Genomic DNA, 24,375 nt, shown 5'->3' with positions numbered 1-24,375 from the left:
ACTGAGACACTCAAGCGCTCTTACATGTGCCTCTGTAAATACAATTTAATTAAAAACTTAGATCCTCAGCTGCACTAGTCACATCTCAAGTGATCCATACAACTACATGTTGGCCAGGGTACCTGTTGGGGTAGCTCTACAGGGATCCACTCCCAGCCTCCAATCCCTGCATGTGCTTTTGCCTAAAACGGCAGGGCTTGAGAAGGGCTTGGGTCTCTGCTCCTTTCTGGTGTCTCCTAACTGTCCCGGGTCTCCTCCAACACAGAACACACACACTTCACAAGGGCTCAGACTCACACTGAGATGCATGCAGTTCTGACATGGAGCTGAATGTAATCAATAATCCATTGCTGCAAGGAAAGCCCTTCTATTCCCTGTATTTACCTTGCATCTACACATATAAAAAATGAAACTTAGACATGGAATTGACGAACAAGGGTCCATTCCAGCCAGAAGTGAAATTCATCCAAACACTTTGATAACTTGGACTGTTTTTTAAAAATTCATCTTATTAAAAGTTTACTTCCAAACATTTCACCTCTTAAAAACTGACATGAAAATTTAGCAATATACATAATTCTATTAATAATTGAGAAAAGAACATTTGAGTGAGGAAAACATATAAACTGAATTCCACTAGAGATGTATGCTACAGTAAACAACAAAACTTAAAGAATTAACTATTTTACGTTAGGTAAACATTCAGTGAGAATGAAAATATTTCAGGTTAAGATACAAATCTTGTGAGAGATATAAAATAAAAAGATTCAAGGAAAAATCCGAAATGATGTAAAATTTGTTAAACGTTAACGATAATATTAAATTATCGTGGGTTTGGAGTCCGTTGTCGACATCTGAAATGAGCGATTTTGTTTTTTAAGTGCCAGCATTCACAATGTGCCAAATTATGTTCTTTGCAATTACTTAAACTTAAGAGGAAAGACATTTAGATGTTCCTTCAAAAAGAGGGGTCACTTTCTAAAATCCTTTCAGGCCAGGGCTGGGGCCGAGTCCGGGGGGTGCCGCCCGGCCCCGCCCCGCGCTCCGGCCCCCGCCCCGCGGCGCCCCGCCCCTCCCGCCCCGCCCCGCGCTCCGGCCCCCGCCCCGCGGCGCCCCGCCCCGCGCTCCGGCCCCCGCCCCGCGGCGCCCCGCCCCCCCGCCCCCCCCCGCCCCGCGCTCCCGCCCCCGCCCCGCGGCGCCCCGCCCCCCCCGCCCCCCCCCCGCCCCGCGCTCCCGCCCCCGCCCCGCGCTCCCGCAGCCCTGCGCTCCGTCCGCCGCCCCCCGCGGGCTGGGGCTCCCCGGCCGCCGCGCTGGCCCAGGGCGGGGCGGACCCGGCCTGCAGGCCCCAGCTCCGCTCCGCCCCCCGCCCGCGGGCTTCCCCGCAGGCTCCAGCCGAAAAGTGCTTCGAGTTTAGGTACACAGGTCGTTCGGGGCTCATTCGCCTTACTGTATGCCCCACCCAGGAGAACAACGTCCAGGGAAACTGGAAGCTTCGTCCGCACCCTCCCGCCCGCAGTCCCAAGCGCGCTCGCCGCCCGGCGCTCGGCAACCAGCCCGCACGCCAGCCTCCCCGTCTCCCAAGCCCTCCGAGCGCCCCTCGGGTCACGTGCCTGGACGGGAAACTATCATCGAGTCCGTCCTCCCGCCTCCCAGAGAGGACTCGGAAGTACCCGGGAGTCGGCGCGGGCCCTTCCGGCCGGGCCGTCCGCGCTTTTGTCCCGCCGGCGGCCGGGCTTCCGCGCCAGCGCCACAGCCAGTACGTGAGTCCGCGGCTGCCCGCGCTCCCGCCCCCGGCCCTCGCCTGCCACGCCCTTCCCTGGGCGGCCAGGTCTTGGCTGCCCCTCGGGTCTCGGGCGGGATCTGGGGGAAGCGTCCCGCTCTCCCCTCCGCACTTCGGGAGGCACGTTCCGGGGGAGCGGAGCCGGTGTGCGGCGTGCCCTGCAGCCGGCTGGTTGTCTGGGCCCCAGCTCTGGAGGCGCGAGCGGCTGGGCCGGGTAGGGGCTGCACGGCGTCCGGACGAAGGCCGAGGCCTGGCTCTCGGCGCTCGGTACTGTTCGCTGCTTTCTCGGGCCGAAGGGGAGCCGAGCCTCGCGGGCTCTCCAGTCCTTGCCCCAGCGTGCCCCGAGCTCCTAGTGAACTTGGCCCCCGGACTCGAGAGTGTGGAGCGTGAGAGGGACCCCTAGGGGTGATGTGAGCGGCTCCTGCCCCGGTGCGAAGGGAGCCCTGGCGAGCCCTCCCGGGCCGCGTGTGCACCTGCGGTGGGGGCGCTAGGAGGAGGGGCAGGTGTCCTCGGGATGCGGAAGGTGGGCGCCGAGCGCCCCGAGATGTGCGGACTGCGGCCGCGGGCCGCTTCCTTTTTGAGAACACGAAGGTTTGGTTTTGTTCATTTTAAGAATATGGTTAATATTCATGTGGTTCAGGTGTTTAAGATATAAGCAGGTATCAGTGACAGAGTTTGCTGCCGCTCAGTCCCTTCCCATGCCCAAGCCCCTAGATAATCACCTTCGTGAGAATGTAGCCATCCAGTCTTTTTTTTGTTTGTTTTTTGTTTTTTTAAGATTTTATTTATTAATTCATGAGAGAGAGGGAGAGAGGTGGAGGGAGAGGCCGGCTCCCTGAGGAGCAGAGAGCCTTATGTGGAGCTTGATCCTAGGACCCTGGACCCCAGGACCCAGGGATCATGACCTGAGCCAAAGGCTGACTTAACCCTGAACACCCTGAATCATCCAGGCTCCCCGTCTAGTTCTTTATGCAAATACTGGCCTATTGAATACAGTCAGTTCCCCTATTTTCACACAGGTGGCAGAATACTCTCCAGAAGTCTATCTCCTCTAGTCCTTCTTCCCCTGTATTGTAAAGGATCATCACCACACAGAGAGCTTAAAAAACAAGAAGCAGGGATCCCTGGGTGGCGCAGCGGTTTGGCGCCTGCCTTTGGCCCAGGGTGCGATCCTGGAGACCCGGGATCGAGTCCCACGTCGGGCTCCCGGTGCATGGAGCCTGCTTTTCCCTTTGCCTGTGTCTCTGCCTCTCTCTCTCTCTCTGTGTGACTATCATAAATAAATAAAAATTTTTTTAAAAATTAAAAAAAAAACAAAAACAAGAAGCAGCACTGTGGTAGTGCACCGCATATCGTTTGGATGTTTTTAATGTTCCTTAATTTTTTCGATCTATTCAGAGCCATTCAGGTTGTTTCCAGTTTGTTGTTACTTCAGCAGTGGTGCACTCAATGATGTTCTCCTAGGACATATTTTAGCAAGAGTTTTTTTTGGTTTCGTTTTGTTTTAAAGATTTTATTTATTCATTCATGAGAGACACACAGAGGCAGAGACACAGGCAGAGGGAAAAACGGGCTCCATGCAGGAAGCCTGATGTGGGACTCAGTCCCAAGATCCCAGGATCACACCCTGTGCCACCCAAGCATCCCATCAAGAGTTTTTAAAGAAGGCATCAGCCAATATAATTTTTGTCTTACCTTAGCCACTTATTGGCAAATTGTTAAATATGCCAATCATTATTGTAATAGCTCCTATAGAGTGTTTAAAGAACAAATAAAACTAAATAGATTTTCTCTTCTGGATCTTGTGTTTATGATGCTTGGCCAGACTAGTCTAATAAACTAATTCTATTAATGACTCCCTTCCAGCCATTGTCTGCCCCTTTAGCTTCAGAAAATCTCTCAGCCTCCCTTTCAGAATGTCCTTTACTACCTATCCCCCAAGATGACTCTTCATTGCTACCAGGTATGAGAATTTTCTGTTTCATTTTTTACTTTAAGGGAAAAAAATCACCTTTAATCCTTACTTCTACTTTTAAGCAATAGAACCAACTCATGTTAATCATTTATACTTCTGGGTATAAAGAAACTAAATGCCAGTAATCACTAATGCACACACCATATGCTCTCCTTTCATCTGTATATCATTCTCACTTCACCTTGGTTCTATATTTCACCAATCCCATCTGTAACTTTCTATGTATGCTTTATTCTGAATTGGTAAGCATTTTGTGCTCACATGTGTTGTTTTCTTTTTCTTTCTTTGGTCTTTTAAGGTTTTTGTTTGTTTGTTTTTGTTTTTTTTACATTTGTTTCTATAGGTTCGACTTACCAACACATAGTATAACACCCAGTGCTCAGCCCATCAAGTGCCCCCCCCAGTGCCCCTCACCCAGTCATCCCATCCACCTGCCCGCCTGCCCTTCTACTACCTCTTGTTCGTTTCCCAGAGATACGAGTCTCATGTGTCACTTTTCTAAAATTTCCCACTCAATTTTACCTCCTTTCTCTTATAATCCCTTTCACTAATTCATGTATTCCCCGCATGACTGAAACCATGTAATGATTGTTCTTCTCCAATTGACTTACTTCACTTAGGATAATACCCTCCAGTTCCATCCACGTTGAAGCAGATGGTGGGTATTCGTCCTTTCTGATGGCTGAGTAATATTCCATTCTGTATATAGACCACATCTTCTGTATCCATCTTTCAAAGGACATCAAGGCTCCTTCCAGAGTTTTGCTATTGTGGGAAGTGCTGCTGTAACATTGGGGTGCAGGAGTCCCAGCAATTCACTGCATCTGTATCTTTGGGGTAAATACCCAGTAGTGCAATTGCTGAGTCATAGAGTAACTCCTTTTTTAACTCTTTGAGCAACCTCCACACGGTTTTCCAGAGTGGTGACAACACTTCACAACCCACCAACAAGGCAACAGGTCTCCCCTTTCTCCGCATCCTCTCCAACATTTGTTGTTTCCTGTCTTGTTAATTTTAGTCATTCTCACTGGTGTGAGGGTGGTTACCTCATTGTGGTTTTGATGTGTATTTCCCTGATGGCAAGGGATGTGAAGCATTTTCTCATGTGCTTGTTGGTCATGTCTATGTCTTTAGTGAAATTTCTGTTCATGTCTTCTGCCCATTTTGTGATTGGATTGTTTGTTTCATGGGTGTTGAGTTTAAGAAGTTCTTTATAGATCTTGATACGTCATTTGCAAATAATCTTCTCCCATTCTGTAGGTTGTCTTTGAGTTTTGTTGACTGTTTCTTTTGCTGTGCAGAAGCTTTTTATCTTGATCAAGTCCCAATAATTCACTTTTGCTTTTGTTTCCTTTGTCTTCATAAATGTGTCTTAAAAGATGTTGCTGTAGCCAAGTTTAAAAAGGATGTTGCCTTTGTTCTCCCCTAGGATTTTGATGGATTCTTATCTCACATTAGAGCTTTCATCCATTTTGATTTTATCTTTGTGTATGGTGTAAGAGAATGGTCTAGTTTCATTCTTCTGCATGTGGATGTCCAATTTTCCCAGCACCATTTATTGAAGAGACTGTCCTTTTTCCAGTGGATAGTCTTTCCTGCTTTGTCAAATATTAGTTGACCATAGAATTGAGGGTCCACTTCTGGATTCTCTATTCTGTTCCATTGATCTGTGTGTCTGTTTTTGTGCCAGTACCACAACTGTCTTGATGATCACAGCTTTGTAGTACAACCTGAAATCTGGCATTGTGGTGCCCCCAGTTATGGTTTTCTTTTTTAAAATTCCCCTGGCTATTCGGGGTCTTTTCTGATTCCACACAAATCTTAAGATTATTTGTTCTAACTCTCTGAAGAAAGTCCAAGGTATTTTGATAGGGATTGCATTAAATGTGTAAATTGCCCCGGGTAGCATTGACATTTTCACAATATTATTTCTTCCAATCCATGAGCATGGAATTTTTTTCCATCTCTTTGTGTCTTCCTCAGTTTCTTTCAGAAGTGTTCTGTAGTTTTTGGGGTATAGATCCTTTACCTTTTTGGTTAGGTTTACTCCTAGGTATCTTCTGCTTTTGGGTACAATTGTAAATGGGATTGACTCCTTAATTTCTCTTTCTTCAGTCTCATTGGTTAGTGTATAGAAATGCCACTGACTTCTGGGCATTGATTTTGTATCCTGCCACATTGCTGAATTGCTGTATGAGTTCTAGCAGTCTTGGAGTGGAATCTTTTGGGTTTTCTATATAGAGTAACATATCTAAGAAGAGGGAGAATTTGACTTCCTCTTTGCCAATTTGAATGCCTTTTATTTCTTTTTGTTGCCTGATTGCTGAGGCTAGGACTTCCCAGTCATATGTTGAATAGCATTGGTGAGAGTGGACATCCCTGTCTTGTTCCTGATCTTAGGGGAAAGGCTCCCAGTGTTTCCCCATTGAGAATATATTTGCTGTGGGCTTTTCGTAGATGGCTTTTAAGATGCTAAGGAATGTTAGCGTCCTCTATCCCTACACCCTGAAGAGTTTTGATCAGGAACGGATGCCGTATTTTGTCAAATGCTTTCTCTGTATCTATTGAGAGGGTCATATGGTTCTTGTTTTTTTTTTTTTGGTTCTTGTTTTTTTCTCTTGTTGATGTGATCTATCATGTTGATTGTTTTAGGAGTGTTGAACCACTTTTGTATCCCAGGGGTAAATCCCACTTGGTAACGGTGAATAATCTTCTTAATGTATTGTTGGATCCTATTGGCTAGTATCTTGCTGAGAATTTTTGCATCTGTGTTCATCAGGGATATTGGTCTATAATTCTCCTTTTTGGTGGGGTCTTTGGTTTTGGAGATGCTGGCCTCATAAAATGAGTTTGGAAGTATCGTGTCCCTTTGTATCCTTCAGAACATCGTCAGTAGAATAGGTATTATTTTTTCTTTAAAAGTTTGATAGAATTCCCTGGGAGGCCATCTGGCTCTGGACCTTTGTATCTTGGGAGATTTTTGATGACTGCTTCAATTCCTCCCTGGTTATTGTTCTGTTCAGGTTTTCTATATCATCCTGTTCCAATTTTGGTAGTTTCTGGTTTTCCATAAATGGATCTATTTCTTCTAGATTGCCCAATTTGTTGGCATGTACCTGCTAATAATGTTTTTAAAATCGTTTTTATTTCCTTGGTATTGGTTGTGATCTCTCCTCTTTTGTTTGTGATTTTATTAATTTGAATTTTTCTGTGTTTTTTTTAATAAGGCTGGGTAATGGTTTATCTATCTTATTCTTTCAAAGAACCAACTCCTGGTTTTGTTTTTTTTGTTTTTTGTTTTTTTTTTTTTGTAAGATTTTACTTATTTATTCATGAGAGACATTGAGAGAGAGGCAGAGACACAGAGGGAGAAGCAGGCTCCATGCAAGGAGACCGATGTGGGACTCAATCCCAGGACCCCAGGATCTCGACCTGAGCCAAAGGCAGATGCCCAACCACTGAGCCACCCAGGCCTCCCTGTTGATGTATTCTACAGTTCTTCTGGTCTCTATTTCATTGAATTCTGCTCGAATCTTTATTATATCTCTTTTGCGTGGTGTATGTTTTACTTGCTGTTCTTTCTACAATTCATTTAGGTCTAAGGTTAGCTTGTGTATTTGTGGTTTTTCCAGTTTTTCAAAGGAGGCTTGTATTGTGATGTATTTCCCTCTTAGGACCGTTTTTGCTGTATCCCAAAGATTTTGAATGGTTGTATCTTCATTTTCATTAATTTCCATGAATCTTTTTAGTTCTTCCTAATTTCCTGGTTGACCCATTCATCTTTCTGCAGGATGTTCTTTAACCTCCTTGTGTTTGCGGTTCTTCCAAATTTCCTCTTGTGGTTGAGTTCTAGTTTCAAAACATTGTAGTCTGAATATATGTAGGGGACAGTCCCAATATTTTGGTATTGGTTGAGACCTGATTTGTGACCCAGTATGTGGTCTATTCTGGAGAGAGTGCCATATGCACTTGAGAAGAATGTGATTTTAGTTGCATTCAGATGGAAAGTTCTGTATATATGTGAAGTCTATTTGGTCCAGTGTATCATTCAAGGCGCTTGTTTCTTTGGTGATCTTCTGCGTAGAAGATCTGTCTTTAGCTGAGACCACTCTGTTGAAGTTTCCTACTATTAGTATATTATTATCAAAGTGTCTCTTTACTTTGGTTATTAATTTATATACTTGTCAGCTGTCACATTAGGGGCATAAATATTCACTATTGTTAAGTCTTGTTGGATACAGTCTTTAAGTATGATGCAGTGTCTCTCTTCATCTCTTACTGCTGGTATAAACTCTAATTTATCTGATATGAGGATTGCTATGCCAGCTTTCTTTTGAGGACTCTTTAAATGGTAAATAGTTCTCCACCCCTTCCATTTTCAGGCTGGAGGTGTCCTTAGGTCTCAGATGAGTCTCTTGTAGACAGCAAATAGATGGGTCTTGCCTTTTTATCCATTCCAAAACCCCGTATCTTTTGATGGGATCATTTAGCCCATTCACATTCAGCGTAACTATTGAAAGATAGGAATTAGTGTCATTGTATATCCTGGAAGATCTTATTCCTCCTTCCATTCTGAATGACAGCCTTGTTGGATAAAGTATTCTTGGCTGTATGTTCTTCTCATTTAGTACCCTGAATATATCATGCCAACCCTTTCTGGCCTGCCAGGTCTCTGTGAAGTCTGCTGTTAATCTTCTCATATTTCTCTCCATATAAATTAAGAATCTCTTGTCTCTCGCTGCTTTACACATTTTCTCTTTATCTCCAAAATGTGCAAGTTTCACTATTAAGTGTTAAGTTGTTGAATGGTTTTATTGATTTTTGGGCGGTTGTCTCTATCTCCTAGATCTGAATGCCTCTTTCCTCCTCCAGATTTGGGAAGTTCTAAGGTATGATTTGTTCAAATATACCTTGTGGTTCTCTGTCTCTCTCTCAGCCTCTTCTGGAATCCCAATTAGATGTATATTCTTCCTTCTCAAGCTCTCATTTATTTCCCTAAGCCTTTCCTTGTGGGCTCTTGTTTTTCTCTTTTTTTTTCTCAGCTTCCTTCCTTACCATCAACTTGTCTTCTATGTCACTCACTCTCTCTTCCACCTCATTAACCTTAGCAGTTTGAGCATCCAGCTTGGATTGCATCTCAATAAAGTATTTGTAATTTTGGCCTGTTTAGATCTCAGTTCTGCAGTAATGAAGTCTCTAGAGTCTTTTATGCTTTTTTCCAGAGCCCCCAGTAACTTTATAATTGTACATCTGAACTGAATTTCTGACATCGTATTTAAATCCAAATTCTGTTGCTCTGTGGCAGAGAGTATTGCTTCTGGTTCTTTCTTTTTGGTGAGTTTTCCTTCTAGTCATTTTGTTCTGCAGAGTGGCTGTATGAAGGGGCTGAGTCAAAAATATCAACCATAACGTAAATAAAATGCACCCTAGATGATTCCAAAGAGGTCAGAGACCAGAAAATAAAAGAAAAAGAAGAACAGAACAAAGTAAAACAAAGGGACCACTAAAGTGATAAACAAATTTTAAAACAAAGTAGTAAAAATAACAAGCCAAGAACCAAAAAGAAAGAAGACGGAAAAAAAAAAAAAAGGTAAAGAAAAGAGAAAAAGGAAAAGAGGAGGATGGTGGTGGTGAGGAAGTGGTAGTGAAAAGAGAATGTAGTCTACCTGAGGGGTCCTAGAGGGTGATCCTCTTGGTTCTGAGTGCATTTTGTTATATATGTTAGAAGATGCTCAATTCCAAATTTATATAAACCAGTAATACTTATGTAAAGCCCCAACATTGACCACAAAAACATAAACAAGATAAAAGAAGGGGACAGAATGGGAAGGAAGAGACTATAATCTCACAGAATGAAGCAGCACTGTATTCCACTTGGTTCTAGGTGTATTTGGTCGTGTGTTAGAAGGTACTAACTTCTACCATTGTAGAACAAAACAAGGCAGAAAAAACAAATCTCCATTCTCGTGTATCTATCAAAATTAAATTGAATACGTTGAAGGGAATCTAGAAGTGAAACATATATCTAAAATGTATTTGTAGAAATATGAAAGTCAAAAAGGAAAAAACTTAAAAATGAAGAGCTAGTAAAATACTGTAGTTAATAAGGTAGGAAAAGAAAAAATATTGGAAATTTTTAGTCTGATATAAAAACGAGTCTTAATGGAATAAGAAAAAAAAGGACCCTCTAGTTCTATATACTATTTTCCCTCAACCTGGAGCTTGTCAGTGCTGCTTGTTAGGAAACTTGCTTTTCCCTTGTACTTCCAGCAATTCTTCTGGGAGTGGGGTGTGCTGTGCTGATTCTCAGGTGTCTGTGCCTGGGCAGAGATGCCCTACACCCCTGGCCAGGTTCCTGGCCCAGTATGACCTGTTTATCCTGTGAGGCCTTTGTTCCCTTGAGGCTCCGCCTCTCCCAGGCACAAGGTGAAACAAAGAGGAAAAAAAATGGTGGCAGCCAGATTTCCAGCTCTGGAGTGGAGCTCCCTAGGAGTAACTAACCGAAGTCTCCCGGTCCACACTGGCCTAGATGTGCTTGGGGTCAGGGGCAGGTGCACTGATCTGTACAGCTGTGGGGTGCACAGTGGCAGGAGAGTTCTCGCTTTCTTGTGCCCTCTCTGCTTCTGTCTGTCCTAGGGGGAACAGAGGATTGCTGCTTTGTCTGCTTTGGCACCCTGAGATCTTGTGGCACTGGACCCACACTCCCAGGGACCGCCTCTCCCGAAGGGAACACCTCTGTCTGTTGCCGGTCTCTACTGTAAAGGCCACTCTGGAGCCGTCCCACCTAACTGACTGGCTTCTCCCAAATGCCCTAGAAGGTTGTGGCGCTCCAGCCCTTTACTGAGATTGGACCGCGGTTTGTTGTGAGCTTTCCCCCAGGTGCCCCCTGCTCTAATAGTGACTCCAGAAATCTTAAGGCTTCACTGCCCTTCCTGTGATTTTTCCCAATTTCCCTGCACACTTTTCAGTCAGGGAAAACTCTGGCGTGGATTTTTAAAGTTCCCGCTTCTCCCGGCCTTGGCTTTCCTGCCCCAGAGGCTTTTGTCCCTCCACTTTAGCCCTGCTAGTTGCAGTTCTCCTCCCCCACTTTATTCTTTTTTTATTTTTATTTTTCGCCTTCCTACTTTGTTAGAAGCAAAAACTTTTCTCTTTGTAGCATTCCAGCTGTTCTTTTTTTAAATCTCAGGTCGAATTCATAGGTGTTCAGGATGTTTTGAAGGTTATCTAAGTAAGTTTGTGGAACCACATGAGTTGAGGACCCCACTCTTCTGCCATTTTGCCCCTCCCTCTCTAGTCATTTCCAATTCAAATATAATATCCAGGAATTAAGGTACCAAATCCAGGTATCGTATTTGTTGATTATGTTTGGTAATCTGGACATCCAGAGTAGCTGCTGATGTGTTGCTTGTTGCAGCCTGTTCATAGGCAGGACTTTTTTGCTGGAGTGAGCCAGAATTCTTTTGTGAGTTATCCAGGCTCTTGAGAAGTGGCCCCTGACTCCTGGGGCAGGGACAGTGAGAACTAGGGGCAGGGTCTTACTATGTACCCAGGCTTTTTTGGGCATTGACAGTAAAACATGAACAGCAAGTGCAGAGATGTCCAGATGTGGGACATGTGTAATTTGAAAGGAGTGGATGGCATTCTAAAGTTGGCACTTTTGACTGATGTAACCAGGCTGTTGGATCATGCTTCCTGCTGACAACTAGAGAGTTAGAGATCAGTTTCCCATCTAGCTTATAGAACTTTTAAGAAATTAAACCTTTCTAGACTGCTCTGCAGGAGTTGTGCTTTTGGAATGATTATTTTCTTGTGTCGTAGGGGATATATGACTTAGCTATAACATCAGTCATCAGTCTTTTTTTGGTAAGTTATTTAAATTCCAGTTAGTTAACACAGAGTGTAATACTAGTTTCAGGAGCACAGTATAGTGATTCACCACATCATACAACACCCAGTGTTCATCACAACCAGTGCCCTCCTTAATCCCCATCACCTGTTTCCTCCATTCCCCCACCCACCTTTCCTCTGGTGACCATCAGTTTGTTCTCTATAGTTAAGAGGTTAGCAGTCTGTTTCTTGGTTTGCCTCTCTCTCATTTCCTCCTTTGCTCATTTGTTTTGTTTCTTAAATACCACTTATAAGTGAAATCATATGGCAGTTTGTCTTTCTCTGACTTATTTCACTTTGCATAATACTCTAGCTCCATCTATGTCATTGCAAATGGCAAGGTTTCATTCTTTTTTGTGGCTGAGTAATATTCTGTGTGTGTGTGTGTGTGTGTGTGTGTACACCACCTCTTGTTCATCAGTTGATGGACACTTAGGCTGTTTCTATATCTTAGCTATTGTAAATGATGCTACTATAAACATCAGGGTGTATGTGCCCCTTCGAATCACTATTTTTATATTCTTTGGTTAAATACCTAGTAATGCAGTTGCTGGGTCATAGGGAAGCTCTATTTTTAACATTTTCAGGACCCTCCACACTGTTTTCCGGAGTGGCTACACCAGTTTTCATTCCCACCAACAGTGTAGGAGGGTTCCCCTTTTGCCACATCCTCACCAACACCTGTTGTTTCTTGTATGGGTAATTATAGCCATTCTGACAGGTGTGAGGTGGTGTCTCATTGTACTGTTGATTTGTATTTCCCTGATGATGAGTGATGTTGAGCATTTTTTATGTGTCTGTTGGCCATGTGTATGTCTTCTTTGGGAAAATGTCTGTTCATGCCTTCTGCCCATTTTTCAATTGGACTATTTGTTTTTTGGGTGTTGAGTTTCACAAATTCTTTGTAGATTTTGGACACTTACCCTTTATCAGGTATGTCATTTGCAAATATCTTCTCTTATTCTGTAGTTTGCCTGTTAGTTTTGTTGATTATTTCTGTCCCTGTGCAGAAGCTCTTTATTTTGATGAAGTCCCAATAGTTTCTTTTTGCTTTTGTTTCCTTTGCCTCAGGAGACATACCTAGAAAGAAGTTGCTCTGGCGGATGTCAAAAGAAATTACTACATGTGTTCTCCTAGGATTTTTATGGTCTCAAGTCTCATATTTAGGTCTTTCATCCATTTCTTAAAAATATTTATTTACTGATTTTAGAGAGAGCATGCGCAAGTGCGGGGAGGGGCAGAGGGAGAGAAAATCTCATGCAGATTGTCCACTGAGCAGATTTAAAGGTATATTAAAAAGCTCCGGTGAACAAAACAGTATGGTACTGGAACAAAAAGACACATAGGTCAGGGGAACAGAATACATAACCCAGAAGTGAACCCATAGTTATATGCTCAATTAATCTTTGACAAAGCTGGAAGGAATATTCAATGGGAAAAAGACAGTCTAGTCTCTTCAACAAATGGTATTGGGAAAGCTGGCCAGCAACATGCAAAAGAATGAAACTGGACCGCTTTCTTACACCATACATAAAACTAAATTCAAAATGGATGGAGAGCCTGGGTGGCTCAGGTGGTTAAGCATCAGACTCTTGATTTTTGTCACAAGTCATGCTCTCAGGGTCATGAGATGGAGCCCCATGTCAGACTCTGCTCAGTGGGGAGGGCAGGGAACTAGTTCCTTTGCACCTCTTCTTCCCTCTGCTGGAAGTATTCTGTTTCTGAAGTTTTTCTAATCCTTCAAAGCAGAGTCAGTCCTCTCCCTCTCCTCTCTCATCTGTGTCCTGTGTCTGTTATTTTTATCATGTGTTGTTTTTTTTGTTTTGTTCCGGGTTTGTTTTTTTTTTGCCAGATTTTTATTGCCTGCAGATCCACTAGCTGCAGTCTGCCAGCTCCTTGATGACAAGATCTTACCTATCTCTCAATCCCCAGGACCAGCCCAATGCCTGGGGAAAAAAAGCAGGATATGGATCATAATCTAAATTCTTTGGGCAACATTAAACCTCAGAGGTAATAGATACTAGAATACATTTTGTTTCTTGTAAAGATAACTTAATATTTTGTTAGAAACTCTTTTTTTTTTTTTAAATTTATTTATGATAGTCACACAGAGAGAGAGAGAGAGAGAGAGAGAGGCAGAGACATAGGCAGAGGGAGAAGCAGGCTCTATGCACCGGGAGCCCAATGTGGGATTCGATCCCGGGTCTCCAGGATCGCGCCCTGGGCCAAAGGCAGGCGCTAAACTGCTGCGCCACCCAGGGATCCCCTTGTTAGAAAACTCTTGATTGTCTTTATATTTTAGCAGATGTCTTGGTCTATCTGGGCTTCTATAACAAAATATACACTGGATGATGTATAAACAGCAGAAATATATTTCTTATAGTTCCAAAGGCTATGAAGTCCAATATTTTTTTTTTAATTTTTATTTATTTATGATAGTCACAGAGAGAGAGAGAGAGAGGCAGAGACACAGGCAGAGGGAGAAGCAGGCTCCGTGCACCGGGAGCCCGACGTGGGATTCGATCCCGGGTCTCCAGGATCGCGCCCCAGGCCAAAGGCAGGCGCTAAACCGCTGCGCCACCCAGGGTTCCCTGAAGTCCAATATTAAGGCACTGAAGAAATCAAGGCACCAAAGAAGGTCATCACAGAGGTGATGACTTTTTTTTTTTTTAATAAGAACACTAATTCCATTCGTGAAGATTCTGCTCTCCTGACCTAAGCATGTCTGATAGCCCCACCTCCCTCACCTCTGCCCCAGTACTGTAATCTTTGAGGACTAGGATTATAACATGAATTTGGGAGGAGGGGACACAAACATTCAGACTATAGCAGCAGCATTTATCCTATTGCTGGCTTTTTATGTCTTGGCACTTTTCTGCCTGTGTTTTGACTGATCTTTTCTTAGACTGGTGTTGATTCATACGAATCTCATTGCAAACCATCAATTTTTAGTAAAGAGGCACATTTATATTAATCTGCTTTGATTTCAGTCATTTCACCCAAGAGGTTGGGTGAACTATGTGGGGTGATAATACACTGTGCCTCCATCCAAACAAGAGGTTAATTTAAGTAAGGCTGAAATAGGGATACTCCTACACCAGGAGTTAGACATGAAATATTTGTGATTTCATGCAGACCAGACCAGTCAGCAGCCACACAGGGAATCCCAGAGAGTATGAAGTAGATGAAGAATTAGCTTATCAGAGAAAGTCAGGAAAAAGGGTCCAGCTGGGCCAAAGATCAGTGAATATAGTAGCAGTGATGGGTAGTGGGTAGGTTAGCATGGTGCATTGGTGTCCAGCAAGTCACTTGAGGTGGCCAGATGCAGAAGGCTTCAAGTGTCATACTAAAAGCCTGAGAAGACTTAATATTGGGAAATGACCAGGTGTGCATCTTTCAAAACTTAAGGTAAGGAGACCATGGCAGAAGTTCAAAGTATAATTTAGGAAGGCTTAAACTAAGGCCTTTAGCAGTAGGAATAAAATTAGGAGTAGGGACTTGAGAACTATTGAGGTAATAGAATCAGCTAGTCTTAGGGGCTCTTTTGGATGTGGAAGGATGAGGAGAAGACAAGTGCTCACTTCTGATTTAGGTAAAGGGGAGGACAGGGATGGGCATGAGGGCCTATAATTGAAGAGAGCAGTCTGGGCCAGAGATGATCCGAGAGGTGGCTTGTAAGAGTGGTAGGAGCCACATATATAGAAATGACTGCCCAGGGAGAATATGTAGAGTCAGAAGAAGAAAGATTTAACATGGAACATGATGGCCAGGAACATCTAAGAGACAGCAGGTGGGGAATTTGTTCCTGGCCCCAAAGAAGCTAATGCAGGGTGGTGTGGGTGAAAGAAATAAGATTTAGTAGAGGAGGCATGAGGGAAAGTGAGATGTGAAGATGACTTTTTCAAGAGATAACTGAGCAGGAGGCAGGATGGCAAAAGCAGTATCTGGAGGGGAAGGTATAGTTGAGGGATTTTTTTTTTTTTTAAGATTTTATTTATTTATGAGAGACGGAGAGAGAGGCAGAGACAAAGACAGAGGGAGAAGCGGGCACAGGCAGGGAGCCAGATGCAGGACTTGATCCTGGAACCCCAGGATCACACCATGAGCCAAAGACACACTGAACTACTGAGCCACCCAAGCATCCCAGTTGAGGGAATTTTTAATTTACATTTTGACCTTTTTAAAACTTTTTATTTGAAAATCATTTTAAATATATAGGAAAATGTCAAGAATAAGAATGGTAAAAGGATAGCCTTTAGCCATATTTACCTATAGTTAACATTTTACTTCATTTTGTCTTCTCTTTTGCTCTTTCATAATACATACTTTTTTTTTTTTTTCTGAACCATTTGGAAATAATGCATGCATCATGGCCTCCTACCCCTAAATACTATAGTATGTATTTACTAAGGATAAGGGATGTTCTCTTGCATGAGTAGAGTACAACTGTCAACTTCAGTACATTTAAAGTTGATACTATGTGATCTATATTCCAGTTTTGTCAGTTGACACAATTACTTTTTTTATAATTTTCCTTCCAGTACAGACCCACTACAGGTATAGTGTTCAAGTCTCTTTAGCCCTTTTTAATCCGGAACATTTCTATAGCCTCTCTTGTCTTTCATGAAAATGCTATTTTTGAAGAATACAAATAGTACTTGGAGTAGAACAGTCTTCATTTTGGATTTACCTGATGTTTGCTTGTGATTCTGAAGCTCAGGTGATGAATTTTCACAGGATGTCACTTCTGGAAGCATATGATGTCCCACTGCCACCATTGATGATATTAATTTAGAACACTAAAATGAGGCACTAATTTCTCCACTGTGTAGTTATTGTTTTTTCCCTTTCATTCTGGGGGGAATATTTTAAGATCATGCATATATACTGCCCCTTCTCAAAATTTTCCCCACATTTAGAATTCAGTGATAATTCTCCCCTAATCCAGTCTGCTCAGATAGTAACAAAATGCTGATTTTTTTTTTTTCAACTCTACTATTTTCCCCACATTTACCAACTGGCCCTGGCATTCTGCTGTAAGTAAGCAGCCTCTCTTTCTCCCATTTATATATGTATGGACTCACGAAATCCTATTTGCAATGCTTTATAATTCATATTATAAATAATTATTATGGAACCTAAATTGAGTGGTCAAGCTGGCTTATGGTCTTGTGGTCTTGTGACATGCCCCTGTTGTTTTTACTTATTGGTGGAACAAGATGCCCCAGCTCATCTTGTGTGTATTCTGCCCCTGCCTAGAGTCTGCCATTTCTCTGAGGAGCTCTGGTTCCTTTTAGTAGGCGTGGGCGTAGAGACCAAGACCAGGGTGCCGGATGTGCTTATTACCACTAAGTTTTTTTTCCTTCTTAGCTTTTCAGGAAAGAGGTTGGAAATATTTATACATACACAAACACAAATATGTGCACACACATAATTTAGAAATCATGAATTCACACCAATGCTTCTGATTCCTCACAGGGTTTTTCTTGCCTTCCTCACAGGGTTTTTCTTGCCTTCCCCTTACTCCATATTTTTGTTTCTTCCTTCAGGAGAGCCCTGGCTTGCAACTAAATGAACACATTTACTTAGTCCCCTAATACATATAAAATTGTTTCAAAATCACCTTGCCCATACCTCTGCAAAAAACAAACCTGCTTAAAAAGAGTACAGTTGTTTTTAGGACTTCACCATCCTCTTCCAGCCTCCCCAAGACTGAGAGTATATAGTATATGATTACATATTCTGTGATACATGCCTAAATTATGGGTTGTACTTTTTAAATTTTTGTTTCTTTCTGTGGTTATAGAATCCATGTGAAACACAAATGAACTCTTTTTGCCATTTTTTTTCTGGCTTAGCTGCTTTTCCTTTTTCCAATTCCCATTTATCTTTGAATATGTAGAACATTATCATGCTTCCATAAGTAAAAAACTGTGCAAAAAGCTGTACTTAGAGTGTCTCTCTTCCCTATCCCTTTGCTCTGTTCTCCCCATTTCACCACTTAGAGATAATGGGACTTTACTGATTTCTGATTTCTCTCATTACTGTAAAGATAAGCAGTTACATGCTTGTTTTCTTATATGTGCCTTTTTTATATAAAGATATATATATGTATATTTATCTATATCTATATATACTCTATATAAAGAGTATATACATACTTTTTTTAATATAAGATATATCTTACATATATGTACTCTATATAAGGCATATCATATATCTTATGATTGTGTATATGTATAGTGATTATATATATACATATATATATATATACACACACACACATACACACACACACACACACACAATTTTTTCTTTTCATGTATCCTGAAAATTGTTTCTTCTCAATCAATAGAGTTGTTCCCCATTCTTAGTACTCCATTGTATATATGTGTCGTAGTTTATTTAACCAGTCTTCTATGCTTAGACACTAATTTTTCCAGATTCTCTACTTAAAAATAATGCCCCTGTGAATAGCTTTGTGTACATAACTTTTTTGTATTGTTGGAATTTCTATAGGAATTTTAGTCTTTTTATTCTCAACTCCTGAAAAAATTTTATATGAGGGATTATTAGCCCTTATACATGATGCACGTTGCAAATATTTTCTTTCATTTTGTCATTTCTCAATTTTGCTTATAGCATTTTTGCCATGTAATTTATACAGTCAAATTTATCCATCTGCTCTTATTGCATGTGAGTCATAGTTTGAAAACTTTTTCTTTTCTTTTTTTTTTTTTTAAAGAATTTATTTATTCATGAGAGAGAGGCAGGCAGAGGGAAAAGCAGGCTTCCTGCAAGGAGCCTGTTGTGGGACTCGATCTCAGACCCCAGTGTCATGTGCTGAGCCAAAGGCAGACGCTCAACTGCTGAGCCACCCAAGCATCCCTGAAAACTTTTTCTATACTTAGGTTATGGAAGTATTCACTTGTATTTTCTTCTAATATTTATATAGTGTCACATTTTTTATATTTAAAACTCTGCACCATTTGGAGTTTATTCTTAAATATGGTATAAAGACTGATCTATTTTTATATTTTTCCAAATGGCTTTATAGTTGTTCCAACACTATTCTCAAGACCATCTTTGCACCAATAATTTGATATGTCATCTTTATCATATGCTTGATTTCTGTGTGTAATCAGGACTATTTCTGGGCTTCCTATTCTATTCCATTTGTCTGTCTATACATTGGTGCCATCCTGCTTTAGTTATCAGAGGCTTTGTGGCATATTTTAATACCTAATGTGACTAGTCTCTGCATTCCTTTTCTGTTTCTCTCTAGCAATTTTTGTGTGTTTATTTTTTAAACTTTAATTAGGCTCCATGCCCAGCATGGGGCTTGAACTCATGACCCCAAGACCAAGAGTTGCATGTTGTACTGGCTAAACCAACCAGGTCGTATGTTTACTTTAGAAGATTTGCTGTTATGGCTGTAGGAATATGAACATCTTTCTCTCCTGAGGGTGGAGGATGAATAGATGTGGAGGGACCGAGGTGAAAGAGAATGAATAGAGCATGGTCCCTGATGTGTATGGGAGCAGGATTCAGAGCACAGATAAAAGCCATGTTACTCTTGATGGTTATGGAATTCCACTGCCTGTCCAGTAGCCCTCACATTTAAGCAACATGGACTGCTCTGCCCAAAGTAGTAGAGACCAGAGGAGTGCTTTCAGAGGAAACAAAGAATCCCTGCCTGAGCCCTAAAATCTGTTTTAGGAAGAAGTTTACCTTTCCTAAGTCCTGTGCTTTATACCAGGTTCCAACTTTGATCAAATAACCAGACCTCAAATAATAAATAGTAATAATTATGCATATAGCACTCACCAAGTAGTAGGCAACACTTATATTATCTCATTTTATATTCATGTCAACCCTATTGACCTCATTTCAGATGAGAAAACTGGCACAAAGAAGTTAAATAATTTTCTCAAGGTCATGCAGCTAGGTATTTGAACCCAAGTAGTATTTCCTTTGCTTGTGGTTTCTAATCTTTGATATGCTCTGATTGCAGTTAGCCTGTTTATAAAGTGAGAATAGAAAGTATTTTTGCCTGGCATGCTGGAGCATGCTCTTCCATATAGAATTCCTCCCTCACTACTCACTTTCCAGGATCCGGTTTTCTTTGGAGGGGAGGTCCAGGAAGCCAAACCAACTCCAGGAAGCAGCAGTTTGCTTTATTTCTCATGTCTGTCGTGACTGTCTTTATGCTTTCATTACCATCACCCCAATAGTACAACTTGGGTATTGACTTCTTCCCTTTTTTAGTTTTGCCTATGTAGTTCTGCCTTACTTATTAATTTTTCTGTTTCTTTTATTCAGAGATTTCTTCTACTCTTTTTTCATGACTAAATGATTGTTTCCAAAAACTGATCAGTGTTGTCCTTGATTCTGTGCATCTTTTCAACCCATTTCAACTTGCCCTCATGCTAAATTGTTATGTAAGAATAGAAAAACTCTTTGTTCTATTGAAAATCCAGGGCTCTAACATTTTAACTTTAGCTCCACAGGGGCAGAAATTTTGGCATGCCCCCTGTTGTGTCCCCTGCAGTTAAAAATGGTACTTAATCACACACCATGCAGTCAATAAACACTTGTCAAGTATATGAGTAAATTTGGATGTAATTCTTCCAGTTTCCTCTAAATAAAGTGAACAGGTATCATTTTCATTTTCTTGGTTTAGTGTCACATTTGAAGACGAGGGGCACTGAGGATGAGAAATCAACTGAAAAGTATGAAAATGTTGGAAATGCAGAATCTATGTGGCCAAAAGTGGAAGGTCTTCACAAGGATAATATATTGGAATCTAAGGTTGGTGAAACTTGTGATTGGAATAGCAAGGTAGAGAATCAACTGGAAAATCCTGAGGGAAAAAGAATGAAGGAAGACAAAAGTGGCATGAGGGAAAAGATTGGCAAAGCCAAGAACGCAGCAAATATAAAGACAGAACAGGAAGACGAGGCATCTGAGGAAAGCCTACATCCAAGCTCAAAACATGTTATACACCAAACTGTCTCTGTAGAACAGATAAGTAGTGAACAAGACAAATGTATGGAGAACATTAATGGAACCTCTCATCCTGGTCTACAGCAGAAAACCAGTATTGTTAAGAAGTCACACAAATGTGATGAGTGTGGGAAATCATTTAAATATAATTCCCGCCTTGTTCAACATAAAATTATGCACACTGGGGAAAAACGCTACGAGTGTGAGGACTGTGGAGGGACTTTCCGGAGCAGCTCGAGCCTTCGAGTCCACAAACGGATCCATACTGGGGAGAAGCCGTATAAGTGTGAAGAATGTGGGAAAGCCTACATGTCCTACTCCAGCCTTATAAACCACAAAAGCACCCATTCTGGGGAGAAGAACTGTAAATGTGATGAGTGTGGGAAATCCTTCAATTATAGCTCTGTTTTGGATCAGCATAAGAGGATCCACACAGGAGAGAAGCCCTATGAATGTGGTGAGTGTGGGAAGGCCTTCAGGAACAGCTCTGGTCTCAGAGTCCACAAAAGGATTCACACAGGGGAGAAGCCCTACGAATGTGACATCTGTGGGAAAACTTTCAGTAATAGCTCTGGCCTTAGGGTGCACAAGAGGATCCATACAGGCGAGAAACCTTATGAATGCGATGAATGTGGGAAGGCCTTCATTACTTGCAGAACACTTCTAAACCATAAAAGCATCCACTTTGGAGATAAACCTTATAAGTGTGATGAGTGTGAGAAATCGTTTAATTATAGCTCTCTCCTCACTCAGCATAAAGTGATCCACACTGGAGAGAAACCTTATGAATGTGATGAATGTGGGAAGGCCTTCAGGAACAGCTCAGGCCTTATAGTACACAAAAGGATCCACACAGGAGAGAAACCTTACAAGTGTGATGTATGTGGCAAAGCATTCAGCTATAGCTCAGGCCTCGCAGTTCATAAAAGCATTCACCCTGGGAAGAAAGCTCATGAATGTAAGGAGTGTGGAAAATCCTTCAGCTATAACTCCCTTCTTCTTCAACATAAAACCATTCATACTGGAGAGAGACCTTATGTATGTGATTTGTGTGGGAAAACTTTCAGGAACAATTCAGGCCTCAAAGTCCACAGGAGGCTCCATACTGGGGAAAAACCATATAAGTGTGATGTGTGTGGGAAAGCCTATATCTCACGCTCTAGCCTTAAAAACCACAAAGGGATCCATCTTGGGGAGAAGCCCTATAAATGTACCTATTGTGAGAAATCTTTCAATTACAGCTCTGCCCTTGAACAACATAAAAGGATTCATACAAGGGAGAAACCTTTTGGGTGTGATGAGTGTGGAAAAGCCTTCAGAAATAATTCAGGCCTTAAAGTACATAAACGGATCCACACTGGGGAGAGACCTTACAAATGTGAAGAATGTGGGAAAGCCTACATCTCACTCTCAAGCCTTATAAATCATAAAAGTGTACACCCTGGGGAAAAGCCCTATAAGTGTGATGAGTGTGAAAAAGCCTTCATCACATATCGAACCCTTATAAACCACAAAAAAATTCATCTTGGGGAGAAGCCCTATAAATGTGATGTATGTGAGAAATCTTTTAATTACACCTCACTCCTTTCTCAACACAAAAGGGTCCACACTAGAGAGAAACCTTATGAATGCGACAGGTGTGAGAAGGTCTTCAGAAACAACTCAAGCCTTAAAGTGCATAAAAGAATCCATACTGGGGAGAAGCCCTATGAATGTGATGTGTGTGGAAAAGCCTACATCTCACACTCAAGCCTTATTAACCATAAAAGTACCCATCCTGGCAAGACACCCTACACCTGTGATGAATGTGGAAAAGCTTTTTTCTCAAGCAGAACTCTTATAAGCCATAAAAGAGTCCATCTTGGGGAGAAACCCTTCAAATGTGTTGAGTGTGGGAAATCTTTCAATTACAGTTCACTTCTTTCTCAACACAAGAGGATCCACACAGGGGAAAAACCTTACATATGTGATAGATGTGGAAAGGCATTTAGGAACAGTTCAGGTCTCACAGTACATAAAAGGATTCACACAGGCGAGAAACCCTATGAATGTGATGAGTGTGGGAAGGCATACATCTCACACTCAAGTCTTATTAACCATAAAAGCATCCACCGTGGACAGCAGCCCTATAATTGTGAGTGTGGGAAATCCTTCAATTATAGATCAGTTCTTGACCAACACAAAAGGATCCACACTGGAAAGAAGCCATACCGGTGTAATGAGTGTGGGAAGGCTTTTAATATCAGATCAAATCTCACCAAGCATAAAAGAACCCATACTGGAGAGGAATCTTTAAATGTGACAAGTGTGGGAAGTCACAGTGACACATCACAGAAGAGAACTCATGAGGGAGGCAATGCTCTGGATGGGACCAAGATGAGCATATCTGTACAAGGCAGAGCTTACAAAGTCTCGACTCAAATGGAAGAAAAACCTTATGAGTGTATGAATATCTGAGCTCTTTGTTCATGGCTTGTAATTTATATATGTAACTATGAGTACTCTTTGGTGTGAACTTCATCATAGCCAGCAAGGAAGCCTCCAGTGTCAAGGTAGTTGAACCTTTATGAAACACAAAATAGTTTATACTGGGGTTAAAACCTATGAAAGTGACAGAGTGATTTAAAAACCTTCAAAATAAGCAGACATTTCTGGACATAAAACACATGGATGAGGAAAGGACTTAGAAGTCATATAGTTACCATCAGAAAGTTCATATTTGAGTAAATTCTGTGAATAGAAATGGGGGAAATTCAGGCATAGCTTTGAATCCTAATTATACATTGGTTAGTGGAGAAAATACAAGAAGGGCTTCCCAACAGGCAAATTCAGGGAGAGATAGGCTTCAGGGAATATAAACTTAATAGTAGTGATCATGAAGTATAAATTTGATATAATTGAATTATTTGTGAGGGATGATGATAAAATTTGAAACAATTGGATTTTGTTGTAGGAAGAGTAAAAAGTATAGACATGAATCTAGCAGGAAATAGTCATTTAAAAAACGTAAGTTGATTGGACTATGGTTGTAATGTGATACACTGGTTGAATGGGCAAAACTTTTAAAAAATTTCAAGTGAACCCCTTCAGTGAATGATGAAGTGTGATGAGTGAAAACCCTACCTATGCTACAATTATGAGATTCTACAGAAATTCAGCACATTAAATAACTAATGGAACATGTCTTCAATGTGAATTTGCACTTATACAAAAATAATTGATTCAGGGATTCCTATGAATAGGAATGCTGAGAAGGTCATTTTACTAGAAGAGCTAGAAAGCTAAGTAGCTATTGACAATTGAGGGATTGGAAGAAATTCATGCTCCTTAATAATCCTGTTAAATGTTTGATTGTTTTGGAATGTGTTATTGTAAAGATTTCATGTACTACATGTGTGTATTGTCTGTTATAAAATGTTATGAATACTTTGTTCAGGGCTCACTCTGTCTTGGCCATGAAAAGGAAGATAGTTGTGGTGAGGTAAGGTGCAACTCCAATAAAAAAATTACTTAAAAGTAAACAGGCTCTGACTGACTTTAGATGGAGCAGTATGCATAGAACACAGTTTGTGTGTCCCATCTTTTGTAGAGTAAGTGAGACCAGATGCAAAACAGGAAGGGGGCTTATCCCACAGGGCTAGTAGCTCAGGTTTCACAAGAAATTAGGTGGTGTCTCCACCAGAAGAAGTGAAGAATGGATTGATCCTCATACTGGACCTAGATCATA

General features: G+C 41.6%; 1 protein-coding gene across 8 annotated transcripts; it reads left to right on the top strand.

The window, feature by feature from the left end:
* The first annotated feature begins 1,324 nt into the window (after positions 1-1,324).
* Positions 1,325-24,169, top strand: ZFP62 (ZFP62 zinc finger protein). 8 transcript variants are annotated; one of them, XM_077911033.1, is made up of 3 exons: positions 1,325-1,756; positions 3,647-3,743; positions 20,326-24,169. In XM_077911033.1, exons 1-3 carry the CDS (start codon positions 1,451-1,453, stop codon positions 23,103-23,105), a joined length of 3,183 nt encoding a protein of 1,060 aa, XP_077767159.1. In that variant the 5' UTR covers positions 1,325-1,450; the 3' UTR covers positions 23,106-24,169. The 8 variants fall into 8 exon arrangements, with proteins under 8 accessions (XP_077767159.1, XP_077767160.1, XP_077767161.1 ...); XM_077911034.1 differs by lacking the exon at positions 3,647-3,743 and having other exon boundaries at positions 1,326-1,760; XM_077911035.1 differs by lacking the exon at positions 3,647-3,743 and having other exon boundaries at positions 1,623-1,756.
* Positions 24,170-24,375: the final 206 nt, after the last annotated feature.

Source organism: Canis aureus, chromosome 10 (genome assembly GCF_053574225.1).
Source record: "Canis aureus isolate CA01 chromosome 10, VMU_Caureus_v.1.0, whole genome shotgun sequence".
Lineage (NCBI taxonomy): Eukaryota > Metazoa > Chordata > Mammalia > Carnivora > Canidae > Canis > Canis aureus.
Note: the sequence above shows the minus strand (reverse complement) of the source record. Positions and strands in the feature narration are given on the sequence as shown.

Coding starts and splice junctions, on each gene's coding strand:
- ZFP62 (XM_077911033.1), top strand. CDS start 1,451: ATGCCCCACCCAGGAGAACAACGTCCAGGGAAACTGGAAGCTTCGTCC. Junction 1,757..3,646: donor CCGCGCCAGCGCCACAGCCA/GTACGTGAGTCC, acceptor ACTCCCTTCCAG/CCATTGTCTGCCCCTTTAGC. Junction 3,744..20,325: donor TGACTCTTCATTGCTACCAG/GTATGAGAATTT, acceptor TTCTTGGTTTAG/TGTCACATTTGAAGACGAGG.